This window comes from Eulemur rufifrons, chromosome 9 (genome assembly GCF_041146395.1).
Source record: "Eulemur rufifrons isolate Redbay chromosome 9, OSU_ERuf_1, whole genome shotgun sequence".
In the NCBI taxonomy this organism is placed as follows: Eukaryota; Metazoa; Chordata; class Mammalia; order Primates; family Lemuridae; genus Eulemur; species Eulemur rufifrons.
Window position 1 is genome coordinate 56,394,695 of NC_090991.1, and position 19,059 is coordinate 56,413,753.

Below are 19,059 nucleotides of genomic sequence, written 5' to 3' on the forward strand. Positions count from 1 at the left end.
AAAACAAAGCAAAACTGTCTACTAGAGAGAAAAAGGGACATTTTACATTGCTAAAAGGGTCAATCCATCAGAAAGATAACAATTACAAACATACAGCTGACCCCTGAACAACACGCGTGTGACTGCACAGGTCCACACACACACAGGCTTTTTTCAGTAACATTTATGCTGGGTGTGCCCACCTGTCCCGCCTCCCTTCCACCGGCTCCACCTCTGCCACCTCGGAGACAGCACGGCCAACCCTCCAACAAAGCCATTTTGAGAGGGAAGAACAAAGTCGGAGGACTTACAACACCTGATTTCAAGACTTACTAGAAAGCAGCTACTGCAGTAAACAGGACGGCATGAAACTGGTGCAAAGATAAACATAAAAGTCCATGGAACAGAACAGACAGTACAGAAACAGATCCGCACTTTTTTTGGCCAACTGATTTTCAACAAAGATGCCAAGGTACCTTTCTCAATAGAGAAAGAATAGTAATATTGGAACAACTGGATATCACATGGGAAAAATCCTCACCCCTACTCTACACCATACTCAAAAATTAACTTGAGATGGATCACTGATCTAAACGTAAAAGACAGGACAGGTGTGGTGGCTCATGCCTGGAATCCTAGCATTTTGTGAGGCTGAAGAAAGGGCATCACTTGAGGCCAGGAGTTTGAGACAAGTCTGAGCAACATAGCGAGACCCCATCTCTACAAAAAATAAAAGAAAAATTAGCCCAGCATGGTGGTGGCACCTGTAGCCCCAGCTACTTGGGAGGCTGAGGCAGGAGGATCACTTGAGCTCAGGACTTTGAGGCTACAGTGAGCTGTGATGATACCACTGCACTCCAGCCTGGGCAACAGAGCAAGACCCTGTCTCAAACACAAATAATAATAATGAAGTATAAAATTCGATGTTAAAAAATATAAAAGACAAAACTATAAAACTGCTAAGAGAAAATAAAGAAGAAAATCTTGGGGTAGATAAAGATGTCTTAGGCTCTTAGACAGGATACAAAAAGCACAAATCTTATTTTAAAAACTCATAAAAAGGACATTATCAAAATTAAAAACTTCTGTTCATCAAAAGACACTTTTGAGAAAATGACCAGGGTGGACGACAGGAGGTTGCTTGGTGGGTACCATGTGCATCGTTTCAGGGGCGTGAGCACTGAAGGCCCTGACTTCACCACGAGGCAACACGTCACTGTAACAAAACTGCACTTGTACCCCAGGAATATATACAAGCAAAAAATAAACAGGATAAAATAAATAAAAATTAAGACTAAAGAAAGAAAGAAAATGAAGAAAATAAAAAGCAATAGACTGGAAGAAAGAACTTGTATACACAAATACATACATTTTTTTCATCTTAAAACTCAATACTAACACAAACAACTTAAAAAAATGGTTGAAAGATTTGAACAGACACTCCACGCAAGAAGCTACATGCATGAGCAAAAAGCACCTAAATAAAAATGTTCAACACCTTTAGTCATCAAGTAAAATGCAAACTAAACATAAGACAGAACTGAAAGCACATTGCAAAGGCTTTTTATGAAAAATACTGACAATTCTGGGTGTTCAGAAGAATAAAGAACTATGGAACTCTGGTAAAATGGTTCAATCTCTTTGGAAAACAGTTTTGAGTTCCTTTTCTTATTATTATTAATTTTTTTGTAGAGACGAGGTCTTGCTAAGTTGCCCGGGCTAGTCTTGAACTCCTACCCTTGAGCGATCCTCCCAAAGTGCCAGGATTACAGGTGTGAGCCACTGTGCCCAGCCAGTTTCTGGTTTCTTACCAACTTAAGCATACAGGTATCACGTCACCCAGCGGTTCCACTCCCAGGTGTTTACCCAAGAGAAACAAAAGCACATGTCCACGATAAGACTCATATACAAATTTTCATAGCATCTTTGCTTGTAATAGCAAATACCGGAAGCAATCTAAATGTTCATGAACAGATGAATATACAAATAAACAATTTGTGGTTTATACATACATTGGAATACAACACTCAGAAATAAAAAAAGAATATCACGCCCGTAATCCTAGCACCCTGGGAGGCCGAGGCAGACGGATTCTTTGAGCTCAGGAGTTCAAGACCAGCCTGAGCAAGAGCAAGATCCCGTCTCTACTAAAAATAGAAAGAAATTATATGGACAATTAAAAAATATATAGAGAGAAAAATTAGCGGGGCATGGTGGCACATGCCTGTAATCCCAGCACTCCGGGAGGCCAAGGTGGGAGGATCGCTTGAGCTCAGGAGTTCAAGACCAGCCTAAGCAAAAGTGAGACCCCATCTCTACAAAAAATAGGAAAATTAGCCGGGCATGGTGGCGCAAGCCTGTAGTCTCAGCTACCTGGGAGGCTGAGGCAGGAGGATCGCTGGAGCCCAGGAGTTTGAGGTTGCTGTGAGCCAGGCTGACACCACGGCACTCTAGCCCAGGCAGCAGAGACTCTGTCTCAAAAATAAAGAAAGAAAGAAAGAAAGAGAAAGAAAGAATGAATGAATTACTGACATAAGCAACAAAAACATTTTTGCTGAACAAAACAAAAGCCAACCATAAGAGCACATACTGGATGAGTCCATTTATGTGAAATTGTAGAACAGAAAACACCTAATCTACAAAGAAATTGCAGCAGCAGTTGCTTCAAGGAGGGCGACTTCAAAAGGAGGACACACTGCAGAGGCGCGAAGGGACAGCGGGAGTGCGGCCGCCACGAGGTGTGCACGGCTGTCAAAGTCACTGGACGCACACTCGAAACGAACGCACTTCATCGTACGTCACGCCCAAAGCTGATGTTTAAAATGTGCCATCTCTGATAAAGAATGCTCAGTATTTAGGAAAAACTCTTCATCTGAGTTCATGGATTATTTCACTAGTGATTAGTTCACTGATGATGCTTTTTCGGGAAATTATTTCGAACTCCGGGTCGACGGCACAAGCTGCGCAGCAACAGCACCAGAATGTCCCGCTTTGCGCGACGCAGCCGCGGCCACTCGCGTCCCCCCCAGTCCCGTCCAGACGCGCCGTGCGGCGCTTCTGCAGCGCAGCTGTGACGCGAGTAGAAAACGGAAATAATCTGGAACCCAACACACAGTTCCACTAAACGCACCCAAATCCTGTGGCGCGTCGCCCCTGCGGACAGCGCCTCCCCCAGACCCCAGAATGCAGGCCCGGCCCCTGGGACCCGGCCCCCGGCTTCCGGCTCTCGCCTCAGACCCCGCCCTCCCCATCCTCTCTCGACATCCACACCTTGCCAGCAGCTCACCCTCGACCTCTTCAGCAAGGCAATTTTATTTAAACATGTTTTGCCACCACGAGGTTTTCTACTTGAGGTTCCGATGTTACCCAGAGATCCCACGTGGGGTACATGGACTGCACTTGCCACGGTTATTCACCCAGCCAGTCCACAGACATTAGGTTGAGCCAGACACACAGGAAACACGATGTCATTGGACTCTAACCTTCAGCGAAGTTCTGGAACTTCAAAGAGCGACGGTGTCTCTGGTCTCACGGAGCCCACACTTTAACAGGGAGGCACAGGAAGGGACACGGAATGAGGATGGATCGTCCCGCAGTGTGTGGCGAGAGGGAAAGAACTGGTCAGCGCACTGAGGACGAGGCGTGGGAGGAGGGACAGGGAGGACCTGTGGGTGAGGGTCCAGGTCTTCCTGGGGCGCAGTCCCCAGCTGAGCACCTCGGGACACGATGCTCGGAGCACAGACATGCAGGTGCACCCCACACGCAGCCACTCTCAGACCGGGGAGCAACACCTGAGCGGGGCTCCCACAGGTAGCCGGTGGCCCCCCTTCCTGGCACTGGTGGCAAAACAATCACTCAGACAGAGTCTGCCTGCAAGGTCTGGGGTGTGAGCCCACGCTGTGCGCTCAGAAATCTGCATTTTCAACACGCTTCCCCCTGGCCGGTGAGTCAGGACCAGCGCTCTGCAAACACCCAGGTCGTCCCCCTTCCCTAAGCCTTAAAATGAACACGCTCTGCGGAAACAAAAGTTTCAGAAGCTCACGACTGTGGGGCATTAGTCTCCCAAAATACCCAAGTTCAGCAGAGGCTGCAGCTGGCCCAGAGCCACAGGCTGCGGAGCGGCAGGAACTCGCGGGTAAATACAGCAGCCTGCCCGGAGGCGCCTTTGGAAGTGCGGAGTCGTCTTCCCGGGGCTCACTCAGCCCATTCCCGAAATAATTCTGCTTTTCCTCTGTTCAAGGAAAACCTTTCTGAACATCAGCGTTAAGAGCGAGGAATCTCTCTTCGTGCAAAGAGAAAGGCAGCAGCGTCTACACAGACAGCTCTTCCGCTCCGCGGCTGCCAGTTCAAAATGCGGGACCCTCGGCCTCACAAACCAAGCGCATGTCTGCTCTTCGGTCAGCGTGACCTGCGCCTTTTTGGGAACATTTACCACTGAAATCCTGTGGTCCCGCCCTGAACCAGCTAAAACCACTTCAGGCCTTGGGTCTAAACACAAGCCCATAATTTTTGTCTTGGAAAAGAACAGTGGACGAACAGAATGGAAAGGAACGGAGTGGTGTGTGTGGGCAGGAGCGGCGGGTGGCGCCGGGCCGTCCCACCTGCCCCCGGCCTGCCCGCTGGCCCTGCTCAGCCTCCCGGCAGCCGCTCTGCAAACAGCTCAACAGCCTCTGCCCCGGGAGGTAAACGGCTACAGACCCACCAGCCACACGGAAGCACCGACACGTACTCAAGTCAGCTGACAACATCTTTAAAACAATTCTCTGTAGGAAACTGAATTTTCTGTCAATTGTTTTATTTTAATAGAGAAAGAATGTTTGTTTACCATTTCTTGATACACTGTTGAAGACAAAATGAAAAATGTGACTTTTTAAAACCAGGCAAAGTACCTGTAATTTGAAAACACTTGAAGGTTACCTAAATTATAGACACCGTCACAAGGAAACATACGCGGTTCCCACCACCAGCTAAGACAGACTCAATGACACAGGGACCTAACCACCAACAGTCGCCAATAATGACAACACAGGCACGAGTCCCCGGTGTGTCCCCCCCCCCCCCCCCGCCGTCCGAGCTCACACGAACACTGCTCAGTTATTTCCTAAGTTGAGCAGATTCTCCGTAGCTGACAGCAGCCTCTTTTCTAAACAACTCTGAGCTAAAACCAACACGTCAGATACAGGAATCAGGTGGCAGGTGACGCAGGGACGAGGGAAGCCAACCTCCTCACTGAGCTGTAACGTCTGCAGTCAGTAAGTGACCGACCAGTGGCTCTTTTAAATATAGTGAAATACCATCGCTCAGTCACCTCTTGGTCACCACCACACCCTGTGGTCAAAGGCTTGGCTCTCAAACCTCCCTCATGAAGCACGAGGTCTCCTGTCCCCGTCAAATGCCAGTGGGGGGCCCTCAGCCCCTCCTCCGCCCGTCCCCTCACCTCCCGCACCTGCGGCAAAGAGCCGGAGGGGAAAGTTGGACATAAACCTTCACAGTCCATCAGCCAACATTTCCACTTAGCAGCAGCTGGACAAAATGTTTAACAGCAAGAGGGTTTGAAACTGCTTTTTGAGTCATCCGCAAATCAGTTATTTAAAAGATATTCCTCCCCTACTGACTGGAGATGGAGGGCGCGGTGTGGGGGGATGCCCTGCACGGGGGCCTGCTGCCCCCACATTTCCTGTGAGACCTAAAGGCTAAAAAGTGGGGTGACCACACACAAGGGTTCAAGACAGCCCTGGCTAAGAGGTGCCGTCTGAGGCGTCCAGGCGGCAGGACAGCTCTCTGGTGATCCAGACAGGAGCCCCCCAGCGAGGTCCTGCCTGGTCTCCGGGTGCCAGGTCCCAGGACAGCCTAGCCAGGGCGGCCAAAGGTGCCACCTTCCTTGTGCCCAGCAGCTACAGGCTGGGAACCACCCATCTGTCAATGGCAGATGTCAAAGCACGCCTGCCTTCTCCCTCGGGAAAACCAGGAGAGAAGAGACCAGCGGGCTCCCAGATCCCATCAGCAGGGCTGCGCTTCAGAGCGAACGTCCTGCACACGGGTCTCCCTGCTGCCGAAAGACCAGCAACGGCCTCTCTCTGGGCTGTTCCAGACTGGCCCTGCCTGTTTCTAACCCAGACATCGAGTCCCCATCGGAGCTGCTGTTTTGTTGTTGCTTTTCTAAACAGTTTCTTAAACAGAAATTGAGTCACCTCCAAGAGCACACGGCAACTCCCAGGGAGCCCTGGGACGGGACGAGACAGGAGGAGGAGGAGGAGCACCCTGGCAGCCCGCGGTCACCTCCCCACATCTCCACGTGAGCGTCACGGGACGCCCAGACCCGTTAGGAATGAACGGGCTACCTGCTTGGAGGGAAAAGGTGGGACTGTCTGGAGAACTGACCCCACCAGGAAACATGGGCGACCCTGGCACAGAAGCGAATCTCTGTTGACCCCAGCCTGGCCACTGGAGGCCCCGGGAAGCCCCAGCCCTCAGTGTGAGCCGGACACTTGCAACACCAGACAAGCACTGCGGTGCTGACCACGGTCACCACTCTGGACACAGGTGCTGCTCTACAGGGGGGTCCCCAGCCTTTTGGCCCCAGAGACCTGTCTCCTGGAAGGTAATTTTTTATGGGGCTGGGGGTGGAGTGATGGGAGCAGCTGTAAACACGCGGGGTCAGCACCACCACTCAGCTCACCCACCGCTCAGCTCCTGCTGTGCTCCCCCACCCCTGTTCCTAAGTTTCGTGGAAGACAATTTTCCATGGACAGGACGGAGTGGGGGGGCGGCAGAGCTCTGTGGCCGGGTCCCTAACAGGCAGCCAGGGGTCGGGGACTGCAGCTCTACAGTTTGTCCCAGACCCTCCAGCTCTCATCAGACACCCGAGCTGAATGCGTGGGCTGGCTCACAGCTGTGCAGGGTCTCCCGCGGGGAGGGCGGCTGACGGCCCCAGGACTGGCCTTGCTGTTCCAGGAGGCCGCCTGGCCCCCGCAGAGCCACAGAGGCCCCCGAGGAGGCCGCACGCACACGCCCACGCCCTGCCAGAAGAAGGAAGAACGCACCCAGTAAGCTTCTCTTCACCCAGAGGCGGGAAGAGCGCTAACCCAGAAACCAAGGACACTCGGAAGCCAGGCCTCTCCCCAGGCCTAACAGAGGCCACCACCTGCGGATCGAAGGCCACTTCTGCACACACCTGCCACAGCACCCTGGCAGCCCCGCTGAGCTCTGAGGGAGCAGAGAGCCATAAACACACACAGTCAACTGTGAACACCTCTGAGGGGACCCAAGAAGCAGAGTGACAATGGCCTCGGAGCCAGGGAGAAGCAGAGCCTCCCAGAGCCACTGCAGAAAGAGGTGACGAGGCCAACAGAAGACGGCTGCGGAGAGCTCCCAGCACTGGACGGAAAGGCGCCCAGGCCAGGGCTTGAGCTCTGCCGCTGAAATGCAGGGACTGAGACAGTGGTGGTCACAGCTCACGGACGAAGAGTGAACTGGAGGGTAAACTGCAAAATGCAAAACTGCAGAGAACGGAAATCCAGGGGAAATGCGCAAATGGTGAGACCAACACGCAGACATAAGGAACCTCAAAAGGAGGTTTAAGAAAAAGAAGAAGAAGAAATGAGCTAATAAAGAAAAATTTATCTCAATTAAAAAAAAAAACCTCAAGCCTATACTTTGAAAGGGCCTACCAAGCTCCTTGACACACACACAAAAATTCCTAAATTCCAAGAATATGGGGGAAAAAATCTTATAGCTGTTCAGTAACAAACATTTCTACAACCAACAAAGCTCAACTGATACAGAAAAAGCATTTGACAAAATATAACACCCATTTATGGCAAAAACTCTTCCCAAGTTAGTAAGAGAGGAGAACTCCCTGAACTGCATAAACGGCACCGGTGTTCAAACGCCCGACAGCTGGCACAGCCCGCGGGGAGAGGCCGACGCTCGTCCAGCCGGGCGGGGTCGGCACGGCCGCGACCGGGCCCAGGGCCGGGGGCTCCAGGCAGTGCAACATGGCTCAGTCGGGAAGACGCGGAACTGGCCCTGGTGGCAGGTGACAGGAATGTCCACACAGAAAATCCCAAGCGCTCTACAAAAAACACCCCAGAACTGGTAAGTTCTGCAGGGTCACAGGATGCAAGATCAACACGCAGAACCCACCCATGTCCACGCACTCACGGTGCCGACGTGGACGCAGAAATGGAAACACCACGCCCGTCCACGCCGCGCCAAAGGAAGCTGGAGGGATGGGCGCAAACTAGACAGAACAGCGACACGATCTGTCTCCTGAGAATCACAAAATGCATGAAGGAATCAAAGAGGATCCAAACAAACGGAAACAGCCGTTCCTCTAAGCTCGGCAAATACCTTTTTTTTTTTTTTTTTTTTTTAGGAAAGGCCACAGACATCCTCTCCCAGGTCGGACTTTCCTGCCACGATGGCCCTGGGCTCCCTCCTCCAGACAGCGCCAGTCCGCTCGGCGTGACTGCTCCTTCCGGCTAAGCCCCGAGTGACACAGTCCCGGCCACTGCCCCTGAGACCCAGGCGCCCCAGCTCTCGGGAAGACGGGGACCCTGCTCCCTGCTCTCCTGAAACACCACTGCCGGGCACAGCCCGGGATGAGGGACCCGCCGTGAGAGCCCCGTCTCTGATGCGGCTGTTCTTGAATTCGCCGCCTGTGGTACCTGGACAGACAGTGACGCTGTCATCTGGAAGGGCCTGTGACTCTTCTGGAAAGGTGCTCACTGGCTCCCAGGCAGCATCACCAAGGGAACTTGCTAAGGGAGCACAGTCCTCTGAAGAGCCGCATCACACACACGGGTTCTAAAGGTTCGTTTGTACACAGGCCAAGCAAGGAACTCAGAACATCATTTTCCACAGAAATAATTTCCAGAAGGACGGCTGGCTTCCCAGACAAGCCCACAGAACTATCTGGTTCAATCTAACGTGACTAAGAAACTGAACACACAGATCCAAACTCCACCCATCTGTTTAGCAAACGCTCCCTGATTCCTACCCTTGCTGGTCACAGACCCAGAGCCCCAAACACCTGGGAAAGCGTCATCCCTGCCTGAGCTGACACTGCCAGGGACACGGCTGCTCGAGGCAACAAAGGCTGCGGCAGATCCGACGCCGGGGCCGCAGGGGCTGCGGGGAGGCTGTGGGCCCCGGGGCGGAAACCGCGGGTCTCACTCCCCCGGTCTGGGCTGTTCCCCGCGTGCCCTGTGCACCGGCTGCAGCGTCAGCCACCGAGCGAGCGAGCTCCAGCGCAGGGGCAGCTTGGGCGCCCGTGGAAATCTACGTGGATTCCACATAAGGTCCGCAGGTCTCACCTAGGCGGCAGGACCAGCCACAGTGTAACCTCAGCCCCAACAGGGGCCTCACGTGTTCCCTTCCCCGCTCATGGCAAATGCTCCATGTCAACCCAGCCCGTGCTCACTCTCTGGACTCTTCTCCCCGCACCGTCCCCGTGCCGACACCCTCCACCTTCGCTGACGACCACAACCACCTTCTCTCAACCAAGCACACGCAGGGGGACCTGGCCCGTCCCCACAGACCGACACCCCCAGGAAGGGCCAGGCCTCAGGAGGGCGCGCACGAGAGCTCAGACACGAGTACCTGCCGTCCGCGGCATTCTGCGGACTCGGTGGTGACCCGCCTGGCGTCCTCCCGCCCAGGATCTCTGGAACACGCGCGGAGCTTCCGGAACTGAAGCTACATGTTTCCTCTTCGAGCAAACTGAAGCCACAGGTGCCGGAGGAAGGAGCAAGAAGGCAGCGTCCCCTCTGAGCTGCTCTGGGTGGGGATGAGAGACCCAACAGAGTCACCAGGGAAACACCAGACCACTCCAGTTCTAGAGCGTTCCACAGAAGAGGGGCCCCGGAATCCCCACCAAGAGGAGGAGAGGCAAGGAGGGCTGAGGCGTCTCCAGGCTGGAGCAGGTCAAAGAGACACGGCAACCACACGCACCTGGGACCACAGGCACAGCGTGTTGCGAGGGCCACGCTGTGGCTGCAGGAAACACGCCCACGGGCCGGGACGGCACACGCCAGGCAGGCAGCCTGCTCACAAATGGCTCAGGGAAAACAAAAAGCTCTTTGCACCATCCTTGAAACTTTTCTGAGTCGTGATAATTTTAAAGGAAAAAGAGAAATGGGCAAAAAGATGCAAACTCATTTCCCGAGATGCCAAGCAACAAGAGGCTGCTCACCATTCGTGACCGGAGAGGCTCCACTCACCCCGCTCGGCGGCGGAGCGTAAAAGCCTGACGATGCCAGGTGCTGGGAAGGTTCTGAATCCACAGCCCACCCGGCAGCAGAGCCAGCGCAGGGCCTGCGGCCGCCCCCTCTCCTGCCCATGACCTGGGCGCTCCGGCTCCAGGTGCAAACCGTAGAGCAGCTCCTGCCTGCACAGCAGACGCCAGTGCAGGAGGTTTACGGCAGCATCGTCCACAAAACCGAACACCTGAAAGCCGCTCACCACCCACCGACAGGAGAGCGATGAGCAAGCGTGGTGTGTTTGCTCAGGGAGCCACACGGCAGAGCACTGAGGGACTGCCGGTAACAAACAGAACAGCCTGGAAATAAACCCGCACGGACATAACAACTGGTTTTCAACAGACGCATCTGCACCATTCAATGGAGAAAAGACTCCTCAACACCAGGCGCTAGAACCGAATATCCACATGAAAAAAATTAGCCTTGACGTTTACTCCACACCATGTATAAACAACTTAATTTGAAAAAAAAGAAATTAATTTGAGATGGAAAAGAGATCTAAATATAGACGTAAAAACTGTAAGCCACTAGAAGAAAATATAAGAAAATAAATTCTTCTTCAGGGTAAGCAAAAATTTCTTAGGAAAAACATTTAACTATAAAAGAAAAAATCAATAAATTAGACTTCATCAATGTTAAAATTTCTGCACGTCAAAAGACACCATTAAAATACGAAAAGGAAGCCACTTAGAGAAAATAATCACAGTCCATACATTTAACAAGGGCTTTCATCCAGAATATATAACGCTTGCAACTCAATAATAAGATAGATAACCCAATTATTTTAAAGGCAAAAGATTTGGGCATTTCACAAAAGCAGACTTATGAAAAGGCGCTCAACATAACCAGCCATCAGAGAAATGTCGATTAAAACACAGTGGGATACACGTCACATCTGCTAGCGCTGCGGTCCCCAACCCCCGGGCCACGGACTGGCACCATCTGTGGCCGTCAGGCACCGGCCGCAGAGCAGGAGGTGAGGGGCAGGCAAGACAGCCGCTCCCCATCGCTCGCTCCGCCTCCTGTCAGCTCAGCGGGGGCACGAGATTCCCACAGGAGCGAGAGCCCTACTGCAAACCGCACGCGTGAGGGATCCGGGTTGTGGCTCCTTACGAGAATCTAACCCCTGACGATCCGCGGTGGAGCTGAGGTGATGCCAGCACTGGGGAGCGGCTGCAAACACAGATCATCCTCAGCAGAGAGGTCTGACCGCACAGGAAATGTCACGGGCTTGAATCAGCCCAAACCATCACCCCCACCCAGGGTGTGGAAAAACTGTCTTCCAGGAAACCAGTCCCTGGTGCCACAAAGTTGGGGACCCTGTGCTGGAACCATCGAAGCCCAGGCTGATGGCGTCACCGTAAACGAGCAGGTGGAGCAACCGGAACTCCCACACCTGACGGGGGGGTCGGACAGCACAGAGTCCCTTTTTTTTTCAGACAGGGTCTCATTCTGTCACCCGGGCTGGCAGGTTCTTTTCAGGTTAAAAATACCTTTACCCTACGAATTTTCAATTCCACCTCCCCCCACATCTCCACGTCCCGCCTGCCTTTTCTTCCTGCCCTTCCGTGAGCAAAGAAGACGACAGAGACAGTGGAGACGGTTCCTCTTTTCTTTCAGCCGAGATGGAGACGTGGTCCCGCGCAGACCTGCGTGTTGGGAGGTCTTAAAACCCCTGTGGACGGGGTGTGACCTGCCAGTCACAAACTCGGATCGTGTTGCCGCTGTTGTCAGCAGAGAGTGACACAAGATTACTGTAAAACACGTCAGAAAAAACAATCCTAAACAGAAAATCGCCATAATCCCATCACCCAAAGGCAACAAAAAGCACGACTTTCAGTGCGGCGGGTCCGGCTGTCTTTGGTGGACTCTGTCCTTGTACAGAAAAGTGTCAGGCGCCTCATCTGAGCGTGAAGACAGGTGCCCAGAGAAGGGAGGAAGGCTGCACGTTCTGTGTAAGAAAACTGGGAAAATCTGAGGCGTTTCAGCCCAAGAAGGAAAGAGCAGAGAGGAAAGCACCTGAGGCGGTGGCACAGGGAGCCATGCCTGGTGCCTGGGCAGCAGGGCCGTCCCCTGCGGTGCCGCCTGTCCTCACACGCAGGCACGTACGTACCCCGACCCCCCCACACGGAGACCTCTACCAACGGCCCTGGGAGCCGAGGACGAGAGCTGGGTCGCCGACAGCAGAGAAGGTGGTTCCCACAGGAACCCGGTGGGCACGAGCAGAGCCCGGCCAGGCCGACCGGGGGGCACACGGCCCCCAGCCCCCAGCAGCACGGCAGCCCTGGGAGCCCTCCCAGCCCGCAGGGGCACAGACGCCGTACAGTTTATTTTACAGTAATAAAAAGACAATCCACAGTTAGGTACAGACTATGCAAGCAACTTTATGTTCTCTTTTCACCCATTGCAATCATTTGTCTCATTATTAAAAATTCTCTGTGAACGTTCCGAGATTCCCTCGTGGAGACCCTCCACAATTTCCCTCACTATGACTCCACCAGCTCATAGCAACTGGTTTCTAATTTTCCATCCTAACAAACAACCTGAAGCTTCTTTGTAGACAAGTCTTCCTCAGAGAGACCCAGAAGTGAGATTTAGGCGTCAGGGCATATAGCGTTTTTACGGTTCTTGTTACAAGGTACAAAACCACACTGCACCCACTTACACTTCCCAAAATGCTGAGTATCGACATGTCTTAAAAACATTATTAATTTGAGTTTTAACAGAGTCTCATTAACTTAATCTGTATTTTATGACAAATGATTTAAATTTTTAGAAAAGTTCATTTGTGGCCCTCACACCCACACCTGACGCTCTCACCTGCCCTGTGCCTGTTTACCAACTTTGTTTTCTTGCCAACTTCTATGAATTATTTCTAGTTAAGGTTATTAATCCTTTAAGTATATTTGCCAATTTGGCCTAGTTTATCTTCATTTCTTTATATTATTTTCTGCTGAAAAATTTTACATTTTTATGTAATCTTATTTATGATTAACTAAGTGCTACAGCAATTAAACAGCCACAACCTATCAACCTTAACTTTTAAGTATGATCATAACATATTAGAAAATGGTTTAAGAACCACACTAAAATATACAAACATTTAATTATTCAACCGACATTTATATACATTATAAACAAAAAAAAGAGTTACTTACTGAATCCAAAAAGCAAAGGTAAGACCCTGAGCTCTGTGCTATAGCTTGATTCTTAGAATATCCAACTGTTAAAAAAAGAAGAGAAAAACTCTTACAATTCAGTTTCCAGCAGCATCCTCCTTCACAATGCTGTGCATTCCACACGCATACAAGAAAGCTGGGACCACCGTGCACAGAAGCTCGGCTTGGCTTTCGAAGGGATGCAGGGGAGTCAGCGGGAGGGGCCGGCCCATGCGGAGCAGCAGCTGGGAGCACTGCGGCAGGCAGGCACCGTCCCCCCGGCACTGCCCACAGTAGGCCGCGCACAGTGGCTCATGCCTGTAATCCCAGCACTCTGGGAGGCCGAGGCGGAGGATCACTCGAGGTCAGGAATTCGAGACCAGCCTGAGCAAGAGTAAGACCCTGTCTCTACTAAATAGAAAGTAAACGGACAACTAAAAATATCAGAAAAAATTAGCCGGGCATGGTGGCACATGCCTGTAGTCCCAGCTACTTGGGAGGGAGGCTGAGGCAGGAGGATTGCTTGAGCCCAGGAGTTTGAGGTTGCTGTGAACTAGCTTGATGCCACAGCACTCTGGCCCAGGAAACAGAGTGAGACCCTCTCTCAAAAAAAAAACAAAAAAACAAAAACAAAGTATTAGAGCTAATAAACAAGTTTAGCAAATTGTATGAAACAAGATCAGCACCAAGAAAAAACAGTTGTTTATCCACTAGAAATGAGCAATCTCAAAGGAAATTAAGAAAATAATTCAAAAAAACTTATCACAAAGCTACAGTAATCAAAACAATGTGGTACAAGCATAAGGATAGACACAGAGACCAAGGAAATAGAACTGAGTCCAGGACTAAACCCATCCATTTACAGTTAATTGATTTTTTTTTTTTTTTTGAGACAGAGTCTCCCTCTGTTGTACCAACTAGAGATACGGTGGCATCATCATAGCTCACTGCAACCTCAAGCTTCCAGGCTCAAGCGATCCTCCTGTATCAGTCTCCCAGGTGGCTGGGACTATAGGCGCATACCCCCGCACCCAGCTAATTTTTTCTGTTTTTTTGTAGAGACACTTTTACTTAGGCTGGTCTCGAACTCCTGAGCTCAAGCGATCCTCCTGCCTCGGCCTCCCAAAGTGCTAGTATTACAGGCATGAGCCACTGCGCCCAGCAAATTGATTTTTGTCTTTTCTTTTTTTTTTTTTTTTTTTGAGACAGAGTCTCACTCTGTTGCCCAGCCTAGAGTGCAGTGGCATCATCATATCTCATTGCAACCTCAAACTCTTGGGCTCAAGAGATCCTCCTGCCTTGGGCTCCCAAGTAGCTGTGACTATAGGCTCATGCCACCACACCTGGCTAATTTTTCTATTTTTTTTTGTAGAGACAAGACCTTGCTTTTCCTCAGGCTAGTCTTGGAATCCTGGCCTCCAGCGATCCTCCCACCTCAGCCTCCCAAAGTGCTGGGATTACAGGCATGAGCCAGGTTAATTGATTTTTGACAATCAAAAAATATTCTCTTAAACAAATTGTAACAACTGAATATCTACCTACAAAAGAGTGAAGTTGGACCCTTACCACCCACCATATATAAAAATTAACTCAAAATGGATGAAAGACCTAAATGTAAGAGCTAAAAGTATAAAACTCTTTGAAAAAAACACACGGGTTAATCTTCCTGACCTTGATTTGGTAATGGTTTCTTAGATATGACACCAAAAGCACATGCCACAGAAGAAAAAAACAAACGAGACGGATTTCATCTTCATCAACATCACAAACTTTTGTGCATCAAAGGACACTCTCAAGTGAGTAAAGAGATAACTCAAATGATGGGAGAAAATGTTTGCAAATTATATCTAATAAAGCTCTAATATCCAAAATATATAAAGAGCTCTTACAACTCAACAATGAAAAGACAAGCAGCCCAATTAAAAAATGGCAAACAGATTTGAATAGCTGTTTCTCCAAAGAAGATACACAAATGGCCAAAGAGCACATGAAAAGATGCTCAACAACATTAGTCAATAGGGAAAAGTACAAATCAAAACTCCAATGAGATACACTTCATACCCACTAGCATGGCTATAAAGAACCCCCAAAAACAGAAAATAACAAGTGTTGACGAGGATATGGAGAAACTGGAACCCTCTCACAGTGCTGGTGGGGATGTGAAACGGTGCAGCCCCGGTGGAAAGCGGTTTGGCAGCTGAATACATTAAACACAGAATTACAACATGACCCAGGAATTCTACTCCCAGGTATATACCCGAAGGGTTTGAAAACCAGTGTTCAAACAAAGGCTTGTACACAAATGTTCCTACCAGCACTGTTCACTACAGCCAAAAAACAGAACCACCCAAATGTCCACCAACTGATGAACGGATAAACAAAATATGGTGTACACATACAATGAATATTATTCTCCCACAAAAAAAAATGAAGTACTGATATATGCTATAACATAGATAAACCTTAAAACATTATGCTGAATGAAAACCAGTTACAAAAGAGCACATATTACATGATACCATTTATGTGAAATGTCCAGAATGAGCAAATCCATGGGGACAGAAAGTAGATTAGTGGCTTCCTAGGGCCGGAGTAATCTGTGTGCTGTAACAGAATACCACAGACTGAGTGGTTTATAAACAACAGAAATTTATTTCTCACAGTTCTGGAAACTAAGGAGTCTAAGATCAAGGCACTGGCAGATTCAGTATCTGGTGAGGGCCCACTTCCTAGTTCCTAGGGGCGAGAGAGCTCTCTGGGACCTTTTTTATAAAGGCACTAATCTCATGCCTGAGGTTCCAGTCTCATGACCTAACCACGTCCCAAAGTCCCCACCTCCTAACACCATCACATTGGGGGTTAGGTTTCAACATGTGAATTTGGAAGGGGATACAAACATTCAACCATAGCAACAAATCCTTACCAAAAATAAGGAATTTAGGTCTAGTAGGTTCTGAATAAGTGGTAAACCTACTTACCACCACAATACTTTTTTTCCAGTATTTGAACAATGTAAAACTATTTAAGTACGTAAGTTGATAAGAAACCACAAATTATAGCTTAATCAACTAAATACATTTACTTACCTCCCCGGGGAGACGGAGAATCGTGCCCTCCAATGACCACAAGGATACCAGAACCTTCTAGCTTCACTTTCCAATTTTCAATGATAGTCCCAGACTTGTCCTGAAAGCACGGGGTTGGCAGGTTAGGAAAATTCCCTCAGAACAGTCAGACGTGACTTATACTGGAGCTAAATCACCCAGGAGAAAGTTCATGAATACCTTGCTGGCATCATTAAATACAGAGAGCTCCATGGTGCCTTCAAAGTCCTGTTGCAAAACAGAATTCAAGCACTCGTCCAACCACGGTTCAGCATTGTGGACTGGGAGGATGATGGACTGGAATTCAAAAGAAAGGGAGTAATAGGAGTGTGAAAACTCAATTCCCTTCCCACTACTCTAAGGTACCTCCCCTTCCCATCCGCACAATGCTCATTTTCAAATGGCAAGGCCTGGTTCACAGAATAGCCCAGAACAAGGCCTCCAACGAAAGCACATTCTCTGACAAACAAAAGGCGTCTGTCTATTCCTTCCCTCCAAGCTCTTAACCCTGTTTTATTCCATAAGATTTATCGTGTCTTAGATTTCCCTGAATTGGGCTTCCCTGTGCTTCTGAAAGGGAGAAACAATCTGAAAGGCATCAAAATTGTTCCTAATTCAATGGTACACTCATGTGTTTCCCAAGCACTAGTCAGAACATTATCATTTTGGTTGAAACAAGCATCTGTGTACCTTCCAACCCACTTATGAAAATAACCGGTCATTTTCTCAGTGCAATAAGCATTTCAGCAAACTGCAACAAAGTAATCCCTTGAAGTAGCCTCCTACACAATGCTTTAACAAAGTATGGGGCAGGGTGGGGGGTGGGGTGGGGAGGGGAGATTGTTCGAAGGACCAAGCTGAGAAAACAGGACATGAGACCATCCCTTGTTCTACACGTAGTAGGTCTGGTCTGGCACCAGCATTGCCCTCTTCTCATGGAGGCCAAGACTAAAACAAAAATGTCTAAAGTGGTATGGAGTAAAATCCGTGGTACCTATCAACAGAGTAACTGATTACAAGAATTGTCTTAAACTCACACATTATATTAGGTGATACAGAATATCCAGACAAGTTACAGTCCGCCCCACCCTGACTTCATATCCTACTGAAGAAAAGTGGGCAAATTCCTAAACAAGAAAATAAAAACACAGGCCAGCCAGGTGTGTGTGTATACACATATGCACATCTATACAAACACACGTGTCTGTGTACACGTGTGTACGGTCTATCTTTACATACTATAGGTATTCTTTAATACTAAATTCAAACGATTATGAAAAGCTCATAGATATGACTGTTCAAAAGGTAATTCAGTCCGGCTCTGTCCAAGCGAAACCTCACTCTGAGGATCTGATTCAGCAGTGATATTCCCTCCCGGACTTAGTTCTATGAACAGTTCCCTCATTTCTTTACATATTTACTTTACTTTGAATTTACTTTTTAAAGGAAAAGAAGGAGAGAATATTTTTTTCCAAGCTCTCCAATACCAAACAGAATGTGAGTTTCTGTTGGAGACAGACTCTGATCAACCTGTGTCCCCAGTGTTAGTGACACCGGCACGAAGAACAGGACGAGCCGAGCCTTTGCGCTGGTGACAACACCACAGCTCGGATGGCCCCTGTGTCCGCCTCCAGCTCCCGACGGCTGCGGATGCCCGGGCTCCCGCCTGCGCGGGGCCGGGGCGCCGCAGCCCACCCGGGGCCCCGCAAGGCCGCCGCGCCCACGCCCGCGGGGGAACGGCGCACGGTGCGCTCCGAGCCGGGGGGCTCGCGGCGAAGTGCCCAGGTGGAGCCACCTGCGCTGAAGCCCCCCGGCCACGCGCGGCCTCGCGCACCTCCGACCCCCACGGAACGCCTTCCGCGTGGCACTCGCGTCCCGCCGGCGCCCAGACACCAGCGCGGGAGGTGGAAGCGGAGGGAGACCGGGCAGGGCAGGAGGGGACGAGGGGTAGGAGGGCGACGAAGGGCAGGGGACGCAGGCGAGGAAGGCTGAGGCGGCCGCCCCGCACCTACCACGCGGGGCCCGGGGCCAGGCGCGGGGTCCCCCGGTGCCTGCATGGCGCGCGCTCCTCACCCCGCCCCCGCCTCGGCGCGGCTGCGCGCGTCCCCGCCGCCTGGCCCACGGCGCGTGCGCGGGCGGCTCCAGGAGGCGGGGCGGCGGCCGGGCCCCCTCCCCCTGGCGCAGGGGGCGGGGCTTCCCGCACCCGGAAGTGCGCGCGGCGGGCGCCGAGCTCCGGCCTTTCCCTTTGACCCGGGCGGGTCTTGTGTCCCTGGTCGCTTCTTTGCACTTCCTCTCGGCCCCGCCAGGGCGTTTGGTCACGCGCCGTGAGGCCTCCGCAAGCCGGTCGTGCGCGCTGTGGCGGCGCGGAGGCGGCGACTGCGAGGGCGCCCAGGCAACCGCGGGGGTCGCTGTGCGGCCGTCAGAGACGCCGCATTTCGTCAGAGCTGTGACCGACCGGCCTTCGGGGACGAGGAGAAGCCGGGGCGCCTTTGCGCAGCAGTTGGGGGAGCCCGCCAGCCTCGCCCCGCCGTGCGTCCCCGCAGCCCCAGCGAGGAC

The 19,059-nt window shown here is 51.0% G+C and overlaps 1 protein-coding gene across 8 annotated transcripts in view; it reads right to left on the minus strand.

Annotated features, from left to right (window-relative positions):
* The window catches only part of B3GNTL1 (UDP-GlcNAc:betaGal beta-1,3-N-acetylglucosaminyltransferase like 1), a 66,372-nt gene extending 47,795 nt beyond the window's left edge, over positions 1-18,577 (minus strand). For 6 of the 8 annotated variants that reach the window (XR_011234921.1, XM_069483073.1, XM_069483072.1 and 3 more), the window contains exons 1-4: positions 18,516-18,577; positions 16,684-16,800; positions 16,486-16,585; positions 13,400-13,464 (exon numbers count right to left, since the gene is read on the minus strand). Coding sequence is in view for 5 of the 8 variants with exons in the window: in XM_069483073.1 (XP_069339174.1) it covers positions 13,400-13,464; positions 16,486-16,585; positions 16,684-16,800; positions 18,516-18,560 (327 nt within the window). In the remaining 3 variants the exon portion in view is untranslated. Of the gene's footprint in view, positions 1-182; positions 220-9,582; positions 9,613-13,399; positions 13,465-16,485; positions 16,586-16,683; positions 16,801-18,515 lie in introns of those variants that run through there. The other 2 variants (XM_069483075.1, XM_069483074.1) reach the window with 2 other exon arrangements.
* Positions 18,578-19,059: the final 482 nt, after the last annotated feature.